At 41.2% G+C, this 20,302-nt stretch overlaps 1 protein-coding gene across 1 annotated transcript; it reads right to left on the bottom strand.

Moving 5' to 3' along the window:
* Positions 1 to 552: 552 nt before the first annotated feature.
* Positions 553 to 7,295, bottom strand: LOC110919216 (probable beta-D-xylosidase 7). Its single transcript, XM_022163495.2, has 6 exons — positions 6,865 to 7,295; positions 4,962 to 5,264; positions 3,822 to 3,991; positions 3,494 to 3,591; positions 1,331 to 2,092; positions 553 to 1,238 (listed from the first exon to the last, which is right to left on the bottom strand). Exons 1-6 carry the CDS (start codon positions 7,258 to 7,260, stop codon positions 646 to 648), a joined length of 2,322 nt encoding a protein of 773 aa, XP_022019187.1. The 5' UTR covers positions 7,261 to 7,295; the 3' UTR covers positions 553 to 645.
* Positions 7,296 to 20,302: the final 13,007 nt, after the last annotated feature.

Here is a 20,302-nt window from a genome sequence, read left to right as displayed (position 1 = left end):
GCAAAGATAGTAAAACGCAATGACTAAATCAAAAACCCAGATCGTGAAAATGAAATTAAAGAATTTCTTACATAGATTAAAGCCGATTTCTTCATCAATTGACGAAATTTGAATGATAGAAACACTTATCAACGCTCCAATCAAACGAATCGAGTGATTATCTCCAAAATCACCGGAAAAAACGAGATTTTTTTATGAAATTAATCTGGGTTTTCTTCAAAAAAAGCTAAAGAACACGTTGATCGGGTTCTGAATCATTGATTGGTGATGAAAATCGCACTATAATGTAGTGATTATTGAGATAGAAAGTGAAGAAATAGTTAAAGATGGTGGGTTTTTGAATTTACTGTGTTTTGAAAAAGGAAGAAGAAGGAGTTGGATTGACTAAAATACCCTTTCTCTTTATTTTAAAATTTGCCACATATTATAATCCTATGGCTTTCTATCTTTCTAGCGAAAATTAACTTCCTATTTAATCTTTTCCCTAGATATCTATTTGTTTTCAATTATGTAAATGTCAGTCACCATGCTTACTATTTATCTCGCACACCATATCCCAAAAAAGATTTTAATTCCGCCACTCAAAGCAAAACATGATCTTAATATAACGTAGTTTTAGTTAAAACTGTTTAAATTCCATCAACTTCAATGTAAAACCGAAATAGGGTATTGTTGATCACCCACATAAAGATAACGAGTCCCCTCTTCGATCACCATCAACCCGTCTTCATTCGCGGTCCTAAAATGCTCACACGGGCTAATAACGAATTCGACTTCAGTTCTTTCTCCGGCATTCGTCTTCACACTCTCGAAACCCACCAACTCCTTCCTCGGCTTCCCATTCGCAACATCATTTCGCTTCACAAACATTAAAACCGCGTGTCTACCATCCATTTCCCCGTGATTCTGGACCGCCACAGTTGCTGAAAACTTGGCATTTTCACATGATTCGGTTTCTGTGTCGGTAACAGATGTATAATGAACTGAATCCGAGTTTTGAAGTGTGGCGCCCGTGCTTGAAAGTTGGGTTAAAGAGAGTTTGTTTTGTGTGACGGATACGAATTCGTATGCGTATTTTGTGTAGCTGAGCCCGTATCCGAACCGAAAAACTTTACGGCCCGTGTAGAATCTATATGTCCGGCCCGGATAGCCCGAAGACGGGTCTGGTCTCATTCTCATGTCTGTCATTGGTATCTTGACAAATTCTTTTGGGTACCATGTCATAGGTAACTTGCCTCCTGTAAACACAAGTTTACGGTTAGACCCGCACGCTTTCTTATTTTTTACGAAAAAGTCTTTAAACGTATTTTGGTACGATATGAATTTTTACCTGGATTATGATCACCAAAGATTGTTTCGGCAAGTGCAATGCCACCCGATTCACCGGGATAACCACCCCACAAGATCCCACCGATCTTTGGATCACGTTTAGCGAACGAAATATCCACCGGACCACCACAAATCATGACCAAAACCACCGGTTTCTTGGCAGCTTTAGCAACCGCGGTGATCAAAGCTTGTTGCTGACCCGGAAGCACCAAATTATCGCGATCAAAATCCTCCCTTTCCTCCCCTTGATCCAACCCCATAAACAAGACAACATAATCCGCGTTCTTGGCTACCTGAACCGCCTCGTTAATAGAAGCAGATGTACAGTTAACGAAGTTACACCCTTTGTGATACTGTGTGTTTTTCACATAACTTTGAAGGGCTTTGAGTGGTTCAATAGATTTGCAAGGTGGGCCCGCATAATTCCCGACAAGGGTATGTGCTGAGTTGGCATTCGGGCCTATAACGGCTAGTGATGAGATGGTGTTTCTTAATGGGAGGAGTTTAGCAGAGTTCTTTAGAAGGACAATGCCGCTTCTTGCAGCCTCGAGGGCTAGGTCTTGGTGCGCTTTGGAGCAGACCTGGTTCGGACCGATAGAGCCGTATGGGAGTGAACTTGGGTTCCCGTTGAACAAGCCAAGTCTCATTCTCATAGTGAAAAGGTTGGTAAGGGCTCGGTCTATGTCTGATATTAGGAGTTTCTTCTTTTGGACGGCTGATTTTGTGTGGTTCTTCAAGTAGGAACCACAGTTGACATCCATGCCTGTTATTTTTTTACACAATAAGAAATTGGGTTAGAATATTAAAATTGAGGGTGTAAACGAGCCGAGCCACTCCTAAGCTACTCGATATGGGTTTTCCAAAAGCTTAAAATGAGCCCCAGCCTAAGCGTTTATTTAATAAGCGAGCTCGATCAAGAGCTTCACATACCGAGCTTAACTAGGCTCCTGTGTTAAACGAGACTATTATTTATATAAATATAATGTTTTAAAGTTTATATGATAAATATCATATATAAAATTGTGATAAAAAACTAGCCCAACCCATTAAAGCGGTATGTGAGTTGGGTTAAGAAAGTCGTGAGGCAGTTCGGTCCCGCTGATACAGACATGAATAATACAAATCAATATTTATAAACCATAATCAATATTATGAATTTTATTATATACATACAAAGTTATAATTATAAATGTATATAAAAATAATTATATATGTATATATATGAAACAATTAAATATTTAATAAATAATAAACTAGCTGAGTTCGAGCGGTAAAATTATTAAAGCGCCAATTTCGAGCGTTAGATATAGAGCTCAAAAACGATTCGAGCTCGAGCTTTGGTGAGTTTGGACTCCGTTCGACTTGTTTACACCCCGAGTAAAAACGAAAGAGCCTTGATACGAGTGGCATATTTGCAAGTCTACATGTCAAAACGGAGTTACTTTTGGTTCGGGTCGAATTGGGTGGTAAAGAGTGAAAATGATTAAATGAATTCTATTACATAAAAAGAAGATATATATATATATTTAAAATTAGCCAAAAAACAAAAAATAGAGCAATTATTGAAAGGGTCATGGGTTATGTGTATGGACCAAATGTCTAGCATGTTGACTTGCCATGCACAATAGGTGGACCAAACAATTAACATGGTCCAAATTGTCAACAAAAAATGCCACCGACATAAACAACGATGATAGATAATACATGTGATCGGATATGTTGGTATATGTTTTGTCTCATCTCTAGTAGTGTAAGTTCGAAGTTGGAACAGTAAAACTTACACCAGATGTGAGATAATAAAACAAAGAAAGAACAGATCTGATACGTGTTTAGTTCTATAATATAATAAAACCTATAATACATCCGAGATAAAAGATAAAACACGCAGAATTAGATCTCACGCTTGTATATTACTATATTATACAATATAATTCTATGAAGCATGTGAGATGAAGATGAAACATAGAGAGTTGGAGAATAGATCTTATGTCTAAGTTCTATAAATGTACCAAAGTTGTACAATTTACCATATTATATATACTCGGGTGACAACTTGTAATTTTTTTTGTTTTCATTTTTTTTCTTTTAAATTACTTTATAATAAATAAACTAAAAAAATTCAAACAATTATATTTAATGAAAAGTTGTAAAACGACATAGATACCTGCTTTAAGCACTTCTGCAACTGCATCTTCTGGTGTTTCGGCATATTTATGAACATCATATATGATGGATACTGCATCACAATCTGATGTGATGTACCTGAACAAAATCAAAATATAATATAATAGCATTAATTAACAATAATGGGCAAATAAGTAACCTATCTATAATAATATTTTAAATTTAGTTTTTATATTTGTAAATATGAGTTTATATGATAACCATTAAACATTTGGATTAAAAAAAATGATTCGTTTGGTTTCTAATTATTTAGTAGTTTTATGGTTTCTAATGAATTTTTTTTTTTTTTTTTTTAGAATGGTAAGTACCCTTGAAAGCCCCATTGCTTTCGAGCAATGTTGGATAAAAGATTATGATCAGCACAGTTTGGGACTCCATTGACACGGTTGTAAGCGCACATGATTCCGCTGGCTTGTGCATGTTGTATGCAACTTTGGAAGGGTGGTTGATATGTGTCCGCAAGATCTTGCTTTGTCACCTGTTTTTACTTATTATATTACAAATTCGATTCGATGAATAGTAAATTATTCTAAAGAGAATTAAATACACACATTGTAAAGATTTTGATAATGCTATTTTATACAAAAGTATCTAATTATAGTCATGGCCTCATGGGTTGTGGCCCGTAATTGTTTTTATTCACCCAAAATGGGTAGTCAAAGTTTGTTTTTCTCTTTATAATTTAAAATAAAATAATATAACTTAAAAGACTCCAAAGACAAAAAGAAACCACCCACTCAAATTGCAAATGCACAAAATCCGGTACCAAGCATCAATTATTTTATATTTTTATTACACAAAAGTATAAATTATATATACATTTCAATCACACATCTCAAGAAAAAAGAATAATTTCTTAAAAATAAGATTTATTTAATCTTTGATTTAAAATATTCTTTAACGTGTCTTAATTAGTTAATAGGGTTTATAAAAACCGTTAGAAACCAAAGTAAAATAAGCCCGGGTCGGTTAATCCTGATTGGTTTGATATTTAGGTTTAACAGTTTAGACGACTGCTTGAAACTTAAAAATTACCTTGTAGACCGAATAAGTTGTTTAACTTTTACGTTTGGATGAAAATGGCAAAAATCCCAAAAGTGAAGGACTATATGGTACAAAAAAATTGTTTTGGATGAAAATTTCAAACATACCCAAACCTTAGGGTCCAAGGACGATTTTGGCAATTTACTCAAAATTTTAATAAAAATGTCAATTCACAAGCCGACAAACCATTAAAATAACCAACCCAGGTGATTAGATTTTGCTGTTTTTCAAAACCGTAACTGGTGATTTGACCCAAAATTTTCATCAAACTCGACTTAACCAGATCATGAACACTTTTACACAGAGTACTTCCATAATAACGTCATATAAGTGTGTTGAAATCTGGAGGTTATAAAAAAGCACACAATAAAAACTATAAGGGGGTGAAGTGAAAATAAACTAACCTTAGCATCATAACCAAATCTATTAACACCTTTCCAATGATCCAAATCATAAGCAGTGAAATGTTTGCAACAAGCAGAAGCTTGAAGATGTCCATCTTTAAGCCCTCCACCTTGAAAAGTGTCACCTTGCACCCCTCTAACATAAGAAATTGCATATTTGCCACTAACCAATGGATCTTCGCCAGGTGTCTCTTGACCTCTACCCCACCTTGGGTCCCTAAACACATTTATGTTTGGGGCCCAAAATGTCATCCCATGGGCTTGCCCTTCATTATATACTGCCCTTGCCTCCAATCCAATTGCCTAAAATAATAAATAGTATATATTTCATGTTTAGATATTGTTTTATAACAAATACATAAATATTACATATACATACACTGACCTCACTTAAACGTAAATTGTGATCAGATATAATTAAGCAGATAAAAAATGGATAATGCAGTGTAAACGGGTCAAGAATCCTCTAAGTTACTTGAGATCAACTCGCTAAAAACTCTAAGCAAGCTTGAGCTTGTTTAAATAACGAGCCTAATTTCACTTATCGAGCTCGTGAGCCTATTATTTATATAATTTTTATTTGATATATATTTATATATTAATTATTATTATATACAAAATTAATAAATGATGATAATAACATATACTATGATATATATTTATATAATAGTCATTATTATATACAGAATGAATAAATGATGATAAATTTAACTAAATAACAAATAAAAATAACATATAAATTTAGCTAAATAACATATACTATGATAGGGGGCTGCTAGAATGAAAACCACCTCGAGTTGTAAGAACCGCGAGAACTACACCCCACGGGTGGGCGTTCACCATGATTTTTTTTACAACTAGATGTGTGTATTATAAACACAGCCGTAAAAAAAAAAATTTAAACGCCGCGGCCGAGGTGGTAGTTTTTTACACCACAAGTTTGGTGTTTTTAATTTTTTTTCTTTTTTCTTTTTTTTTTCACCAAACTTGTGGTGTAAAAAACTACCCCTCGGCCGCGGCGTTTAAAATTTTTTTTTACGGCTGTGTTTATAATACACACATCTAGTTGTAAAAAAAAATCATGGTGAACGCCCACCCGTGGGGTGTAGTTCTCGCGGTTCTTACAACTCGAGGTGGTTTTCATTCTAGCGGCTCCCATGATATATGTTTATATAATAGTCATTATTATATACAGCATGAATAAATGATGATAAATTTAACTAAATAACAAATAAAAATAACATATAAATTTAGCTAAATAACATATACTATGATATATGTTTATATAATAGTCATTATTATATAAAGCATGAATAAATGATGATAAATTTAACTAAATAACAAATAAAAATAACATATAAATTTAGCTAAATAACATATACTATGTTATATATACAAAATTTAAATTATAAATGTGTATAGAAAATATGTAAAACTGTATATAAATAAAAAAAAAAATTGTACATAAGTTAATTAAAAATAATAAACGAGCACAAGTTTGAAAAATACTCTTGAGAGTCGAGCTCAAGCTTATATAAATAAGCTCGAAAAGAGCGAGCGCTCATACGTTAAACGAGCCTAGCTTGGGTTCGGCCCGTTTACGCCACAAGGCTAAAACATGTACCTGCATTTTGCATTAAGTCCACATGATTTATATGATTCTTACTATTATTTATACAAAATTTGTTTTGAATTGAATAAGTGAACATAAAAATGTTTGTTTATCCATATCTATATGAATACCAAAATATGCCTAAAAAGCAAATTACTTTATTGAAACAAAAAAAGTGCAGCCATTATTAAGGAACCAATTACGTGAATTGAGTATATATTGAATTTAATCATTGAGAAATAATTAAAAAGAAAAATATAAAAATGTGAGCAGTGAATCAAGTGAGCTCACCTGACCGATTCGATACCAGAGTCCGGCATCAAAGGAAGCTGCAGTAAGAATAACTTGTGGGAAACTAGTAGCCGACTTAATAGTGCCATTGAAGAAAATACCATAACCGGAGTTAGAAACGCCGTGCAAAGCCTCCGACCACCACTCGTACGCCGGGATACCGAGTCGGGGAATCGCCGGCGCAGTGTTAACGAGTTGCGAGATCTTCTCGTCGAGTGTGAGGCGTGAGACCAGGTCTTTGACTCGGGCGGAGATGGGGAGACTGAGTTTGCAAAATGGGTATGATTTGGTGGTGGGTTTGGACGAGTCACAGGCGAACGGTGGCTGAGTTGACTCAGTGAGTGTGACTGCTCCGAGTGTGAGACATATGAGCAGTACTATACTACTGGGTCTCATTGTGTGTGTTTTGAGCTAATAGTGGTTGGAGAAGGGGAGATATAAAAAGGGAATGGAAGAAAAAAAGTAAAATGCCCTTTGTTTTTTATAACATTTTTGTTTAATTTGATTTATATGTGTGGATTAAGATGAATCTAATTTTTGGTTTCTTTAATGATGATTATATGTTTATTAACATTAACAAAAGAGTTAATAGCCAAAATGGTCCCTGAGGTTTGCTCACTTTTGCCACTTTAGTCTAAAATCCAAAATTTTTAAATCTGGGTCCCTGAGGTTTGCATTTTGTTGCCATTTTAGTCCAAATTTCAAAAACTTCCTTTTTTGACTGTTGCAACCAGCCTATTTTGTCCTTTTGTGCAAGAGTATTTTGGTCATTTTTATGAGTTATTATAACAAACTCAGATCAAGAACCCAGAATACCCTTGCGAAAAGAACAAAATAGGCTGGTTGCAACAGTCAAAAAAGGGGGGTTTTTGAAATTTGGACTAAAATGGCAACAAAATGCAAACCTCAGGGACCCAGATTTAAAAATTTTGGATTTTGGACCAAAGTGGCAAAAGTGAGTAAACCTCAGGGACCATTTTGGCTATTAACTCTTAACAAAACTATTAAACTTTAACTTTAGTATTCTAAAAGTACATCGAAGAACTAACATCTTTCTAGAGCCAGTCTCACCAGAGTCGGCCCTGAGAATTCGTGTACCATGTTCGAGCTCGAAAAAATGTGCCCTTAGGCCTTAACGAACTTGGGTATTGGGCTAATTAAATGTCTAAACCTAATGCCAAAGGGGTTGATCATAACTAATCTAAACCATAAAAATAGTTTTGTAAGGGACCCTATGTTAGTGTTTGTATGGTGTACCCTATTAAAAAAATATTTTACATATACATATCGGGTTTTTTTCATAAAAAATGTGCCTCTCGAAATATCAGGCCCTGACCGGTGGTCCTCCTCGCCCACCCCCAGGGCCGGCCATGGGTCTCACCTCCATTAGTATAGCATTTTTATGAAAAGAAGGCAATATTATGACACTTCTAGTGTCATATTCGCGTATCCTGTTGAAGCTCGAAAAAATGTACCCTTAGACCTTAACGAAATTAGGTATTTGAAGGTCTAAACTTAATGACAATGAGCTAATAACTAATCTAAATCTTAAAAATAATTTTGTAAGTGGACCAATGTTGGTGTTTATATAATAACGAGTAAATATTATCCCGCGCGTTGTCGCGGGATGCTTAAAAGCATTGAAGCCACACAGATGGTCCATGATAACAACAGTATTTCCCAAACTTATATTATATCTCTCTCCCTTTTCTATTTCGTTTTCTGCAAGTCTTATATACAAAATTTAAAATGTCTTCATGCAACTTCTGGATGTTTGTAGTGGTTTAATTTTCTGTTACACAACAAAACTACACATTGACACATTTCACATGGTAGAACAATAGAACTGCATATTGAAATAAACCAAACCTTTCATATGAACTTTGATCTTTTACACATCATTGGTTTCAAAAGACAAAGTGAAACATGAGATTAATTAAGCATGGTATGCTAAATATAACTTTTCCCCGGCGTTTCAACTCCGCACCACCGTCAAATTCCGTCACAGCCCCATTACTCTGGAACCCGAGGGTCAAAACATATTTAAACGTCGGTCTGACCGGAATGTCCGTCAGCCTAGGGCCATCATCCATCCTTTGCTCAACCTTCGCCGTTGACGATTCCGACACCACCATGACTCGGTTGCGGAGTCAATTCTACAACTTGTTACGCGACGCGTTCACTAAAACAGGTTTCATTATGTGATATGTGTTACGATTTCTCGTTGCTGATGAGAGTGGCAATGCTGAGGGCGGCATTTAATTTTGCCGAAGGTTAGATGCTGTCGTTACGAATGGAGAATTGTTTGATTTCAGTGGATTCAATGGGAAGTTTTGCTTTACGTTTGCGCCGACGGATTTGTCACTTTGATCGTCGGTAATGTCCAACAGGAAGAGACATATGTCAGTTAATGACGAGGTGTGAGCCGGATCGGCTAACCCGGCCCGGTCATCACCTATTATTTTATTACAAATACTTAATTGCACATGTTTATTCTAGAATGTTCCATTCTGCATGGATAAATCACGTAACCAAATCCCCAAACTTTTGGGAAGATCATGCAAATCCCTAACTTATCGGAGCCCCTTCCTAAGTTAGGGGAAACCCTAATGGTTAACTATAAATAGAGGTAAACATCAAAGGTACGATTCATTCTGTTCTCGTTTACTCTCTCTCTACTCATACTTTCTTTCTCCCAAACCGAGACTTATTCTCACGCCGGATGGTGGTTACAGGAATAACCCCATTCCTGTAACGAGTCCTAACGGTGTTCTGTTTTGCAGTCAGCTTTTCGGATCGCCAAATAGTTGAAGTCCTAGCCGGAGCTTACCTATAAGGTCAGTGTTTCTTCAGTTAAGATATTAGTAAATCGGTTCTCAGTTTTTCGCCCATCTAAAAATTCTAAACCAAAATAGATCAAAATGCATACAAAAAATCAAACAAAAACATATGTAATCAAGAACAATTCCGGAATCCGTAACTGTCACCTCTTCCTCTCCGGCAAGTCGTACCGCAGTCTGTTCATCTTCGGCAATTTGTATTTGCGGCCTCTTCGTTATTATGTTCATCATATGGTTACAGATTCAATCACGCAATTTCACATCTAAATAAGATCAAATTACACAAAAATCAAACAAAAACACATATGATGAAGAACAAAGTACAGAGAAAAGGACTATAGATACCTTGGAATATATGAAGCAAAACAGGGACAAATAAGAATAAAAGAGAAGATTTCTTTGGATTGTTGTAGTAAATTATGATGGATATGAATCTGAATATATGGCATCTTGCCCAACGTTGATCTGAAACGCAATAACCGTTGATGGAAACGTTGTTTTCCAAATAGTTGCATAAAAGGGCGCCAACAACCTATTGTTTGGATATTTGATTAAGTACACGTCGATTCACAAATGAAAGGGAATGTGCTGCTTCAATTTGTTATGCTTCACTAAGGAAAAGGCATGTGAGGGGAAGTTTGGTTGGTTTTTGTATAACAGTATATGTATTATATAATAAATAAACATTAAAAGCGGTGAATATCATTCCTTTGTGATTAAGGTTTTTAACCAACGTTCCCATTCACAACTTAAATTCATGGAATGTTTCAACGAAAGGGTACAACGTTTCGGAAGAGATGGGCACTTTATATAGATTAAATTATATAGATTAAATTAAAATCGCACCCTTTTCTTTTAGAGACATGTCTTTTAACTAAAAAGACATAACTTAAGTTGATAATTGCATGAGGGTATAATATCTACACAACAAAGTGATATAATACATGGGATGAATCATGAATGGTAAGTTTAGTTGCATGGTCCGCATTGTACATTGTTTGGACGCATGCCTTGGCACATGTAATTTGAAGTACCCTAACACGTGCAAATGAAATCATGTCCCTTGCTTTATGATTTTATCTACATTGTTTTTCTTTGTTTGCAAATCTAGCATATCATGGGGCTCTAATCACGTGGTTTTTTGTCAATTTCTAATTAAAATATTTAATGGAGTAAATTACTAAAATCGTCCCATACGTTTATTCACATTTGCTAAATTAATCTAAAAAAAGTTTTTTTCTCATAAGAACCACTGAGGTTTCAAAAAAGTTACTAAATCCATCCAAAATGACTAATACTCTTAACAATGTTGTCGTTTAGAGCTTTAAAGGTTTGAAAGGACAAAGAACACCCATATGGTTACTTTTGATCTGTAACGACTCCATTATCCTTCGATTTGATCATTAGTTTGCTGACTTCTGATTGCCTAATTGTGTTTTTAGGGGGAACTACTTAGAACTTGTGTAGTGTACTTACACAGTGATTGTTCTTAGGCCAGGCGGGGCGGATGAAGTTCAACGCGTTATGGCTATTTTCAACGCGTGGGTTTTCCGTGATGACCACCGCCAGCATAAGCTTATAACGCGTGGAAGATGCACGCGTGACAAAAATAACGGCGTGATGGCCAGATTGTGTGTGAGAAATTGTTGGTTGGGGGGAAATTGTTGGGTGTGGTGGTGAGTGATGACCATTGCCACCAAAAAAGGTTGTGAGTGATGAAAAAATGGTTGATGACATGGCGGAACTTGATTGGTGCTTGTGAGTGATAAATTCTATCACTAGTGAACCACCCCCTCCCCTTATTCCTACATTTTAGATTCTAAGGGTGATGAAACAATGGTTAACCGGGCAGGGTTAACTCACTGGTCTCGTCAAGAAGGGTTAATCCCTTCCTCTCGAGGATCGCTGGCTGGATCACCGGTGGGTTGATCTCCTGCACAAGGAAACAAACCGTGACTCGTAACAAGGAGGATAGGGTGGGGGGTGCTCCTTGTTACCACTCTCCGGTGTAAGAATCAGTAATTTGCTTGGGAAGCAAAGTATGATAGTAGTAGTAGTGAGAGAGTTGTCAAGAGATACCTCAAACCTGGTTTGGGGTTGGTATTTATAGCCGAGGAGTGAAGGAGGAGGATGATGGACGGACTGACGACGTGCTGCACCTTTGCAGGTGTGTCAGGCTTGTCGGTTGTGGATGTTACGCCACGTCAGTCCGTTGCTTACGTAGCCCTGACAGGTGACTGCCATTGGTGACACTTGCACTGTGGTGTCAGTCCTACTTGTTGAGCGTATAGGGTGCGGTGCGAGCCGCATCGCTGCCTGCGGTAACATCTGATGTTATCGCGTCTCTTGCTTGTGATCAAGAAATACGCGAGATGCGGTGCTGGCCGCATCGTCGCCTGTGGTGACTGTTGCTGTTATCCAGCTTCCTTGTATTGATAGAAGTGTTCACTGGACGCGGTGCGAGGCCGCATCGCTGTGAATACTTCCGTTTTCATACACCAGATGTGATGCTATGTCGCATCACTCTACCGTTCTCATGTTCCAGGTAAGTCCTCCTCCATCACTAGACAGATTGGATTCAACCCTTGTGTCGATGCGTTCTCGCATGGGCACAAGTAGGTTGTTGGCTAGTGGGGGTTTTGATAAGGGTAATGGTCACTCGCGGTCGATGCTGACGCGAGATCTGGGACCATACCCCTTCAAGTCCCCCCAGTCTAGTGTTGCTGCCATGTGCAAGTTGCATGTGGGAGGAGTACTGGACTATGGTGTTTAGAAGGTAGTTTGGAGTCTGGAGAAGATCCTAGACCATGTGGATGGTCTTTTCTGTTTGTAAATCAAGCTGGAGGTCTGGAAGGGTCATTTGACGCCTCTTCCGTACCGGTGAAAATGTTTCGTCTGATGCGAAATTCTCAGCCTTTGGCTGGTTGCCACCTGTTGGTGTGCCGAACCAATTGTGGGAATTAGTTGGAGGAAGTGTACAAACTTCGAACCAATCTCTGAGATGGTGGTTGAAGGTGTGCACAAACTTCGAACCAACCTTTGAGGTGGTGAACGAAGAAGAGAGCGTGCTGCTCCCATGATTGGATATCTAATGATGATTCCTTTCGTGGGGTGTTCATGTTCTTCCAATTAGCTCTCAAGTAACCGCACGTCCTTTGCGGTTACCTCGTTGCTTGACATTGTTGGCCACGGTTGTGGGAACAACGTTGGGTACTTGCGTCATTGTTGGCCATGTTTGGTCGAACAATGTGATTCTGGATAACGGTCAAATAAACATGGTCATAGGCATGGTAATGCCTACCATTGTTTATTCTATCCAACTTACAAGTAGGGTAACAAAGTCATAAGCAGACTTGTTACCGCTTGTTCGATCGCTTGTTGTTCGACAAGGGCTCGTATGATCATTGGGGATCTCGGCCGCATCTCTTCCTTGGGCACCTTCCTTCACGCTCCAATACCGAGGAGTTTTCCTTGAAGTAGTTTCGTTCCTCGATGTGGAGTTAGTTGTGGCTCTTCCGTAGCAACCGTTTGCGGAAGCTATGGTTATGTCCGCAGCGACTCGTGAGTGTCTGCGGTTTTGTCGCCCCATATTCGCTTGAAACGGGAGTGTTGCTCGGATGTGGCTCTTGAAGGATCAGGAGTCAGGGTTACTGATGTGCGCGCGCGCACATTCCATTCCTTCTTCTTGTTAAAGAAGTTGTTCATGCACCCTCTGTGGTTGTGAACCGGACCGGAGGGATTTGAAGCTTGAAGAGAATGAAGGCAATACGGTTTACCTGTTTCTGAGATGCGGTTCAGTCCAAAGAACAACGTTGGTTCTGAGTATCTGACACACCTGAACGGGCTCGTGTGTGTCATTGCCGCATATTCCACGTGTGCTCGTGGGTAGTGCGGACAGGTATTATACCCCCCTTATAGTGTGGAGATATATATTTTTGCCTATTTTTAGGGGTATGTAAAAAAAACGACATGCGGTAAGGGTTATGGTGCGGTACCAGAGAAACCGCATGCCGCTTGTAATTGGATAAGGTAGTCGCTTTTTGTTGCATACGTGGCTGATCTCACGTGTGAGTTGGTGGAAGTTGGTGAGATCATTCTGGCATGTGCTGAAATGAAAGGACATTTGCACTGCCCGAGGCATTAAATGCACTGTAGCAAAGAGTGTAAAGGTCTCTCTTGTCAGGCGCTGGGCGGCCACGCGCGCGTGATAACCGTCAGCGGAGACGGTGCTTGACACATGGTGTCGCGTAATTCGTTCTTTTTGAACGTGATGATTCGTTTTCTCCCTCCGCATTAATTGCGATGGGTATATAAGGGGAAACCGTTCGTGGTTTCCCCTCACTTGTTCGAAATTTCAAAAATTTGCCGGTGAGAGAAACCTTTTCTTTGTCTTCTCCGACGATATTTCTTGAACTTCCGGTGAGGTTGATTTGAGTTTCTCGAACTCGTTCTTTCTGTTGTTCATATTTCTGATGGCTGAACCCTCGAATGTACACAATGTGGAGGGTGAAAACCCTGAACAGTCTGTAGTGGCGGCTGATGAAGACGAAGACGATGATGTTGATGTTTCCGGTGGTGGGTTACCGGTGTTGAAATGGTCGAAGGGTGGTTTTAAAATCCTGATAACCACCGTTCAAATGGCCGACGAGTGGGATGCTACTTACCCACAAGAGGGGGATACCGGTGCCGACGCTCCGGCCGGTTATATTACTTTGTGGGCTGATTTTTTCACCGAAGGCAACCTTAGGTTGCCGGTGACGGTGTTTGTTGCGGAGGTGTTGGAGTATTACCATCTCCATATCTCCCAACTTAGTCCATTTGGGATGTTCCGAATCAGGAACTTTGAATATACTTTCCGTGCCCATGGCTTGCCCATTACTGTTGAAAATTTCCGGCGATTCTACCAGTTGACGGTGAACACTGGTTTTTTCTCTTTTACTCAACGGCATGGGAGTTTAAAGTTGATAACGCCTCCTAAGGGTGTGACCGGCTGGAAGAAGAAATTCTTCTATGTTAAGGCCTGTGTGGTCTATGCCAATATGTCCTTCCGGAATGTCAATGTTGGCGTTACTGATGAGGATATTCCTGTCGCCACCGCAAAGACTGTGGATTGGTTCTCTAGGCTGCGGCCTATTGAACTTAAGAAGTTAGATAACAACCAGCTGTGGGTGTTGCGGATGATGCTTACTAGGCCGGATAGGAAGGCAAGACCCGTTCTGCGGGAAAAGAGTGGTGGTAAGTCTGTTACTCTTTTTTGCTTTTCTTGCTTCATTATCCTTGTAGTAATATGCATGCATGTGTTGTATCAGCGGATGCGGTTGGCTTGTGGAGGATGTTTGAGCCCGATTTCGAGGGCCAAGTTGAGCTGATTCCAGTTGAGTTACGGCAAGGTTTTAATCTAGAAATTGTTGGTAACTTCCGTGTACCCAAACATGATGTGGTGCAGGCACCTGTGCCAGAAGGCGCAAAAGGTATTTTCTTAGTTGTACTTGTTTTCCCAGTTCGTCCTTGTAATTTGTTTGCTTGATTTCTCCCATGCAGCTATTCTTGCGGACTTGGGGAAGTTTGAAAAGCGCATCCCCAAGAAGCACGTAGAGAAGAAGCAGGTGAAGAAAACCACGCGGGGTCGTGGTAAGGGGAGGGCTGAAGGCTCAGTTGTCCCTCCTTCGGTGTCTCAGGCTGCAGGTACCTATCGATCCTGTTATCGCAGATATACCGATTATGTGGTAGTATCTGATACCCTTAAGGGTTTGGGTGTTCTAGGTAGTGGTGCGGCTGCAAGTGGAACTGCTGCGGGTCCCCCCGTTGTTGGTGAGAAGAGAGAACCAGAGCAAAAGGCTGTTGGTTGTAGTGAACCGAAACGTCGGAAGCTGCAGTCTAAAAGGGCTGCTCCGACGCAAAAGAAACCTGCGGTTGCTGCTGGTGAGTATAACTTTTTTCATTGTTTTGCATGCACAACGTATTGGATTAACAGTTATTGCTTTTTGTATTGCAGAATCCCAAGAGGCAGGTCTTTCATTTTTTGATTTCCCTTCGTCTCCCGTGCATACCGCTGCTGCGGACGCGGAGGTGCCGACGGAGCCTGCGGTGCCGAAGGAACCTGTGGCACCTTTTGTTCGCGATCCCACCGTGCAGGTGGAGAAGACGGTGGAGAAGACTGCTTCCCAGATTTTTGATGCTGTGTATTCCTCTGACAATCTAATCTCTCCCAATGAGGGTGATGGATTGGACTTGAGGTTTTCAGATGCTGGGAAACAAAAGTCTGATGCTGAGGTGCGGCAGCATGGTACTGAGCAGCAGAAATCTTCTGCTGGTGAGAAGGTTACCAGTTCTTCTTCCGGTGGTGCGGGTTACGAAGGACCTCCGATTCAGCCTGGAGAGTCTGAATTGGAGTACTATTACCGCACCTACACACAGGATCGAAGTACAGCTTATCATCGACCCCCCTGGTCTGTTATGCAGGGGGATGATATTTCGAACGATCCTTCCGCGTGCAGGGAGATTTTGGGTGGTCTGGGCACCCCCTTTGAAGTTGAACGTACCCGTGCCGCACCCCGTGAGCTGCGCATCAACCAACTTTCTACCATGCTAGTAGGAAGTTCCATAGTGGCGAACGCCATTTTGGAAGACTACAAGGTGTTAGGCCGCAGGGAGGAGGAAGCTGCTCGCTTGCGGGCCGAAGCGGAAGAGTTGGTTAAGGCTGCTCGTGCGGGTGCGGAGCAGCTTGAGAGGGATAGAGCTGCTTTTGAAAAGCAGAAACAAACCTCGGAGTGGGCTGCCACTGCTCAGCTGAAACAGGTTCGTACTCTTGCCACACTCCTTTCTGATGAACGCAAGAGTTGGAACGAAAAGTTTTCCAATGAGCGCAAGAAGTGGAATGAATCTTGGGCTAAGCAGAATGACAATCTGTTTCGTGCTCGTCAGGAGTTGACGAATGCCAAGGCAGCGAACGTTGCCTTGGGCAAAGAGAAAGCTGCAGCTGAGGTGATTGCGGTTAAAGCGCAGCAGGCGGAGGCCGGGGCCGTAAAGGCGCTTGAAGAGGCCAAGGAAGCGGGGGCGCGTGCTGCGAAGGCCCTTGAGGAGGCCAAAGAGAGGGAGAGCCGCTCTTCTAAGGCTCTTGAAGAGGCGAATGCTGAGCGCACCCGTTTGGATAAAGTTGTTGCCAGCCTTCAGGTATGATTCGTTACCTCTGTTTGTATATTTCTCTGCCTTTTGAGAATATTTACTGAGTAAACTGTTTTCTGCTATTTGAAAGGCTGAAGTTCAGGCCCGGGAGGTCGCGGTTACAGACCTCACAGCCCGCGTGACTGCAGCGGAAGAACGAGCTAATGCTGCTGTTGAGGCCAGAGATGCTCTGACCTCTTCGTTTAACCAACTGGAGGCTGACCGTGAATGGATGCGGAGTCACGGTATCGCGCGTGTAAGTATCCCTTGCCTTTATATTTGCTTGGATTAGTATCCGAGTCTTATCATCCTGTTATTGCAGATTGTTCAGGCTATCATGGATGCACCTGAGACCGCAACTGGTTTGGACTTGGTCAAGGAACGTGCCCGCGATGCCGGTTTTAAAGCTGGTTATAGCCGCTGTGTTAGTCATATGAACGTTATGTCTGAAGGCGGTTTTACCGCAGAGCGATCCGGGTTTCGTGATGTGGACACCGAAGGTCGCCTTAACGCGGCTGTAGCCTCCTTTTATGATACGTCCCTCTCGTGTGTGGAGAAGTTGGACGAATGTTTAGAGGCTGCGGATTACGTTGACCGGTTGCGGATGCTGTATGCCGATGCAGAAGAGGAAAATCCCGCTGGCGGCGGCCAAGACGACGCGGGTACCAGTGGTACAAAATAGGGTTTAGGTTGGCTAGTGTGCCCCCTTTTTTGCTTTCCTTTTGTAAATGTGGGAAACTCTATGTAAATCCATTAAGCATCGCGTGGGTGCTTGAATTTTTTGAATATAAAGTTTGTTGTTCAATTTGTACAAGTGTTTTTAATTCTTGCATGTTTGAACGTATATATGCGGAACTTTACCCATTTGTGAATGGGGTCAAGTATACTCCATACCTTTGTCGTATGAGTACGCGTTAATTCCCTTATTTACCTTTTTAGGGTTTAGGAATTGTGTAAGTTTTGTAAAAACTTGTCTATCCAGCCGGATAGACACTTGATATTCTGCCTTTTGCTGGCCTATTACAATATTTGTGTGTGGTTGACACTTTGTGTGGGTATCGCGAATGAAGATTTTGCCAATCTGTTTTTGCGGATACCGCAAAGTGGAACACGCATTTGTAATAGTAGTAACAAACAATATTGCATTGAATCGTTCGTTTATTTAATTGCAAATGGCCTGCGGCCCGATAGGTTACATGAAAATGTAAAAACATGGATTACATGTAACAACGTCTGAGCTGTTGTGCGTTCCATGTACGTGTGATAGGTTCGCCTTCTAACGTTTGCAATTTGTACGCGCCTTTTCCCAAGACCTTATTGATGAGGTAGGGTCCTTCCCACTTGGGGGCAAGTTTTCCTGGGCGTTCAGCATTAGATGCTTCATTGTCACGGAGGACGTAGTCTCCCGGGTTGAAAGTACAAACGCGGACACGCGAGTTGTAGTACTTTTCCAGTTTGGATTTGTACTTAGCCTCATTGATGGCAGTGTTTTCACGCCTTTCTTCCAAAAGGTCTAAGTCGATCCTGCGTTCTATACTGTTGTCTATTTTTTCAATAGCCAACATTCTGGGTGAAGGGAGGCCTACTTCCGCGGGGATCACCGCTTCTGAGCCATAGACTAGGCTAAAGGGTGTTTCCCCATTACTTGTTTTTGGGCTTGTGCGGTGAGCCCATAGGATACTTGGGAGTTCATCGACCCAGCCACGCCTGGCTGTTCCCAACCTTGCTTTGATGCCCTCGACTAGACTTTTGTTGATACTCTCAACTTGGCCGTTTCCTTGCGGATGTGCCACAGATGAGAATATATGTTCAATGTGTAGTTCTGCTAGCCATTTTTGAAATTCGTCAGCAGCAAAGTTGGTGCCGTTATCGGTAACGATGCACATTGGTAGACCGAAACGGCAGATGATGTGTTCCCATATGAATTTTCTTGTTATCATAGCAGTGGTTGAGGCGAGCGGTTTTGCCTCTACCCATTTTGTGAAGTAATCAACCGCTACTATGATAAATTTGACTGCACCTGGTGCGTCAGGGAAAGGTCCCACAACGTCGATTGCCCATTTCTGGAAGGGCCATGCAGTGGTGACCGGGACCAGGTTGTTTTTGGGGCGCAAAGTTTTTGGAGCTTGTCGTTGACAGTTGATACATTTGCGCAGCTCTTTGACGGCATCCAGGTGCATGCCGGGCCAGTAATACCCAACATTCATGATTTTGGCCACTACCATGCGTGGTCCTGCGTGTATGCCGCACATACCCTCGTGTATCTCTCTGATGAGGTATGTGGCATCCTAGGGGTTAACGCATCGTAGTAGTGGCCCTAGGTATGATTTGCGGTATAAGATACCGTCTCCCATTTGATAATGGCACGCTTTGTATTGTAGCTTGCGTGCCTCCGATTTGCTTTCGGGAGTCACACCTGATTGCAAATATGCAATAATTGGTGTCATCCACGACGTTGTCCCGTATTGGATGACGTTGACCTGGCGCAGGGGTACTGAAGGGTTTTGTAGAATTTCGATACGTATTTCCTTTGCCAGGTGTTGGAAACTGGTGGATGCAAGTTTGGAGAGTGCATCTGCGGATTTGTTTTCACTCCTGTTAATATGTCGGATATTAAACGAAGTGAACTTTGATGTTAGTTGCAGGGCTTGCTCGAGGTAGAGGATCATGATATCCTCTTTAGCGGCATAGTCGCCGCGTATCTGTCCTGCAACTAACAAAGAGTCGACGTATGCTTCCAGGTGTTGCACGCCGAGTTTAACTGCTAAACGTAGTCCTTCCAGTAGGGCTTCATATTCGGCCTCGTTGTTTGTGCTTTTGAAATCGAGGCGGATTGCATACGTAAGCTCTTGACCATCGGGGCTGACGAGTCGCAGACCTGCGCCCGCTACTTCCTCGTTGGAGGCACCATCGGTGAATAGTGCCCAGGTTTCTGAGGAAGATGGCGTTGGTGCAGGGTTTTGTGCTTCTTCGCATTCTTGGATGCGATTCACCGGTACTTCAGCGGCGAAATCAGCTAAGATTTGGCCTTTAATTGCGGGGCGCGGTTTGTAGTTCAGCGTGTGTGCGCCCAACTCTATCGCCCATTTTGCTAATCTCCCAGAGATGTCAGGTTTGGATAGGATCGGGCCGATCCTGTAATTGGTTAGCACTGTGATCACATGATTTGCGAAGTAGCGTCGCAACCGCCTTGAAGCGTGCACCAATGCTAACACCAACTTCTCCATTATTGAGTATCTCGTCTCTGGGTCGTTGAGCATCTTACTGATATAATAGATGGGTGTTTGAACCCTCTCCCGCTCCACTATCAATACCGCACCCACCGCGTTGTCCGCGGCGGATAGGTATAATATGAGTGGCTCATCCTTGCGTGGTGCGGTTAAAGTTGGGAGTTGTATCAAACACTCCTTCATTTCCCGGAAAGCGTTTTCGGC

Source organism: Helianthus annuus, chromosome 2, assembly GCF_002127325.2.
Source record: "Helianthus annuus cultivar XRQ/B chromosome 2, HanXRQr2.0-SUNRISE, whole genome shotgun sequence".
Lineage (NCBI taxonomy): Eukaryota > Viridiplantae > Streptophyta > Magnoliopsida > Asterales > Asteraceae > Helianthus > Helianthus annuus.
Note: the sequence above shows the minus strand (reverse complement) of the source record. Positions and strands in the feature narration are given on the sequence as shown.

Coding starts and splice junctions, on each gene's coding strand:
- LOC110919216 (XM_022163495.2), bottom strand. CDS start 7,260: ATGAGACCCAGTAGTATAGTACTGCTCATATGTCTCACACTCGGAGCA. Junction 2,093..3,493: donor TGCAGAAGTGCTTAAAGCAG/GTATCTATGTCG, acceptor AAAAAATAACAG/GCATGGATGTCAACTGTGGT. Junction 1,239..1,330: donor CTTTGGTGATCATAATCCAG/GTAAAAATTCAT, acceptor TTGTGTTTACAG/GAGGCAAGTTACCTATGACA.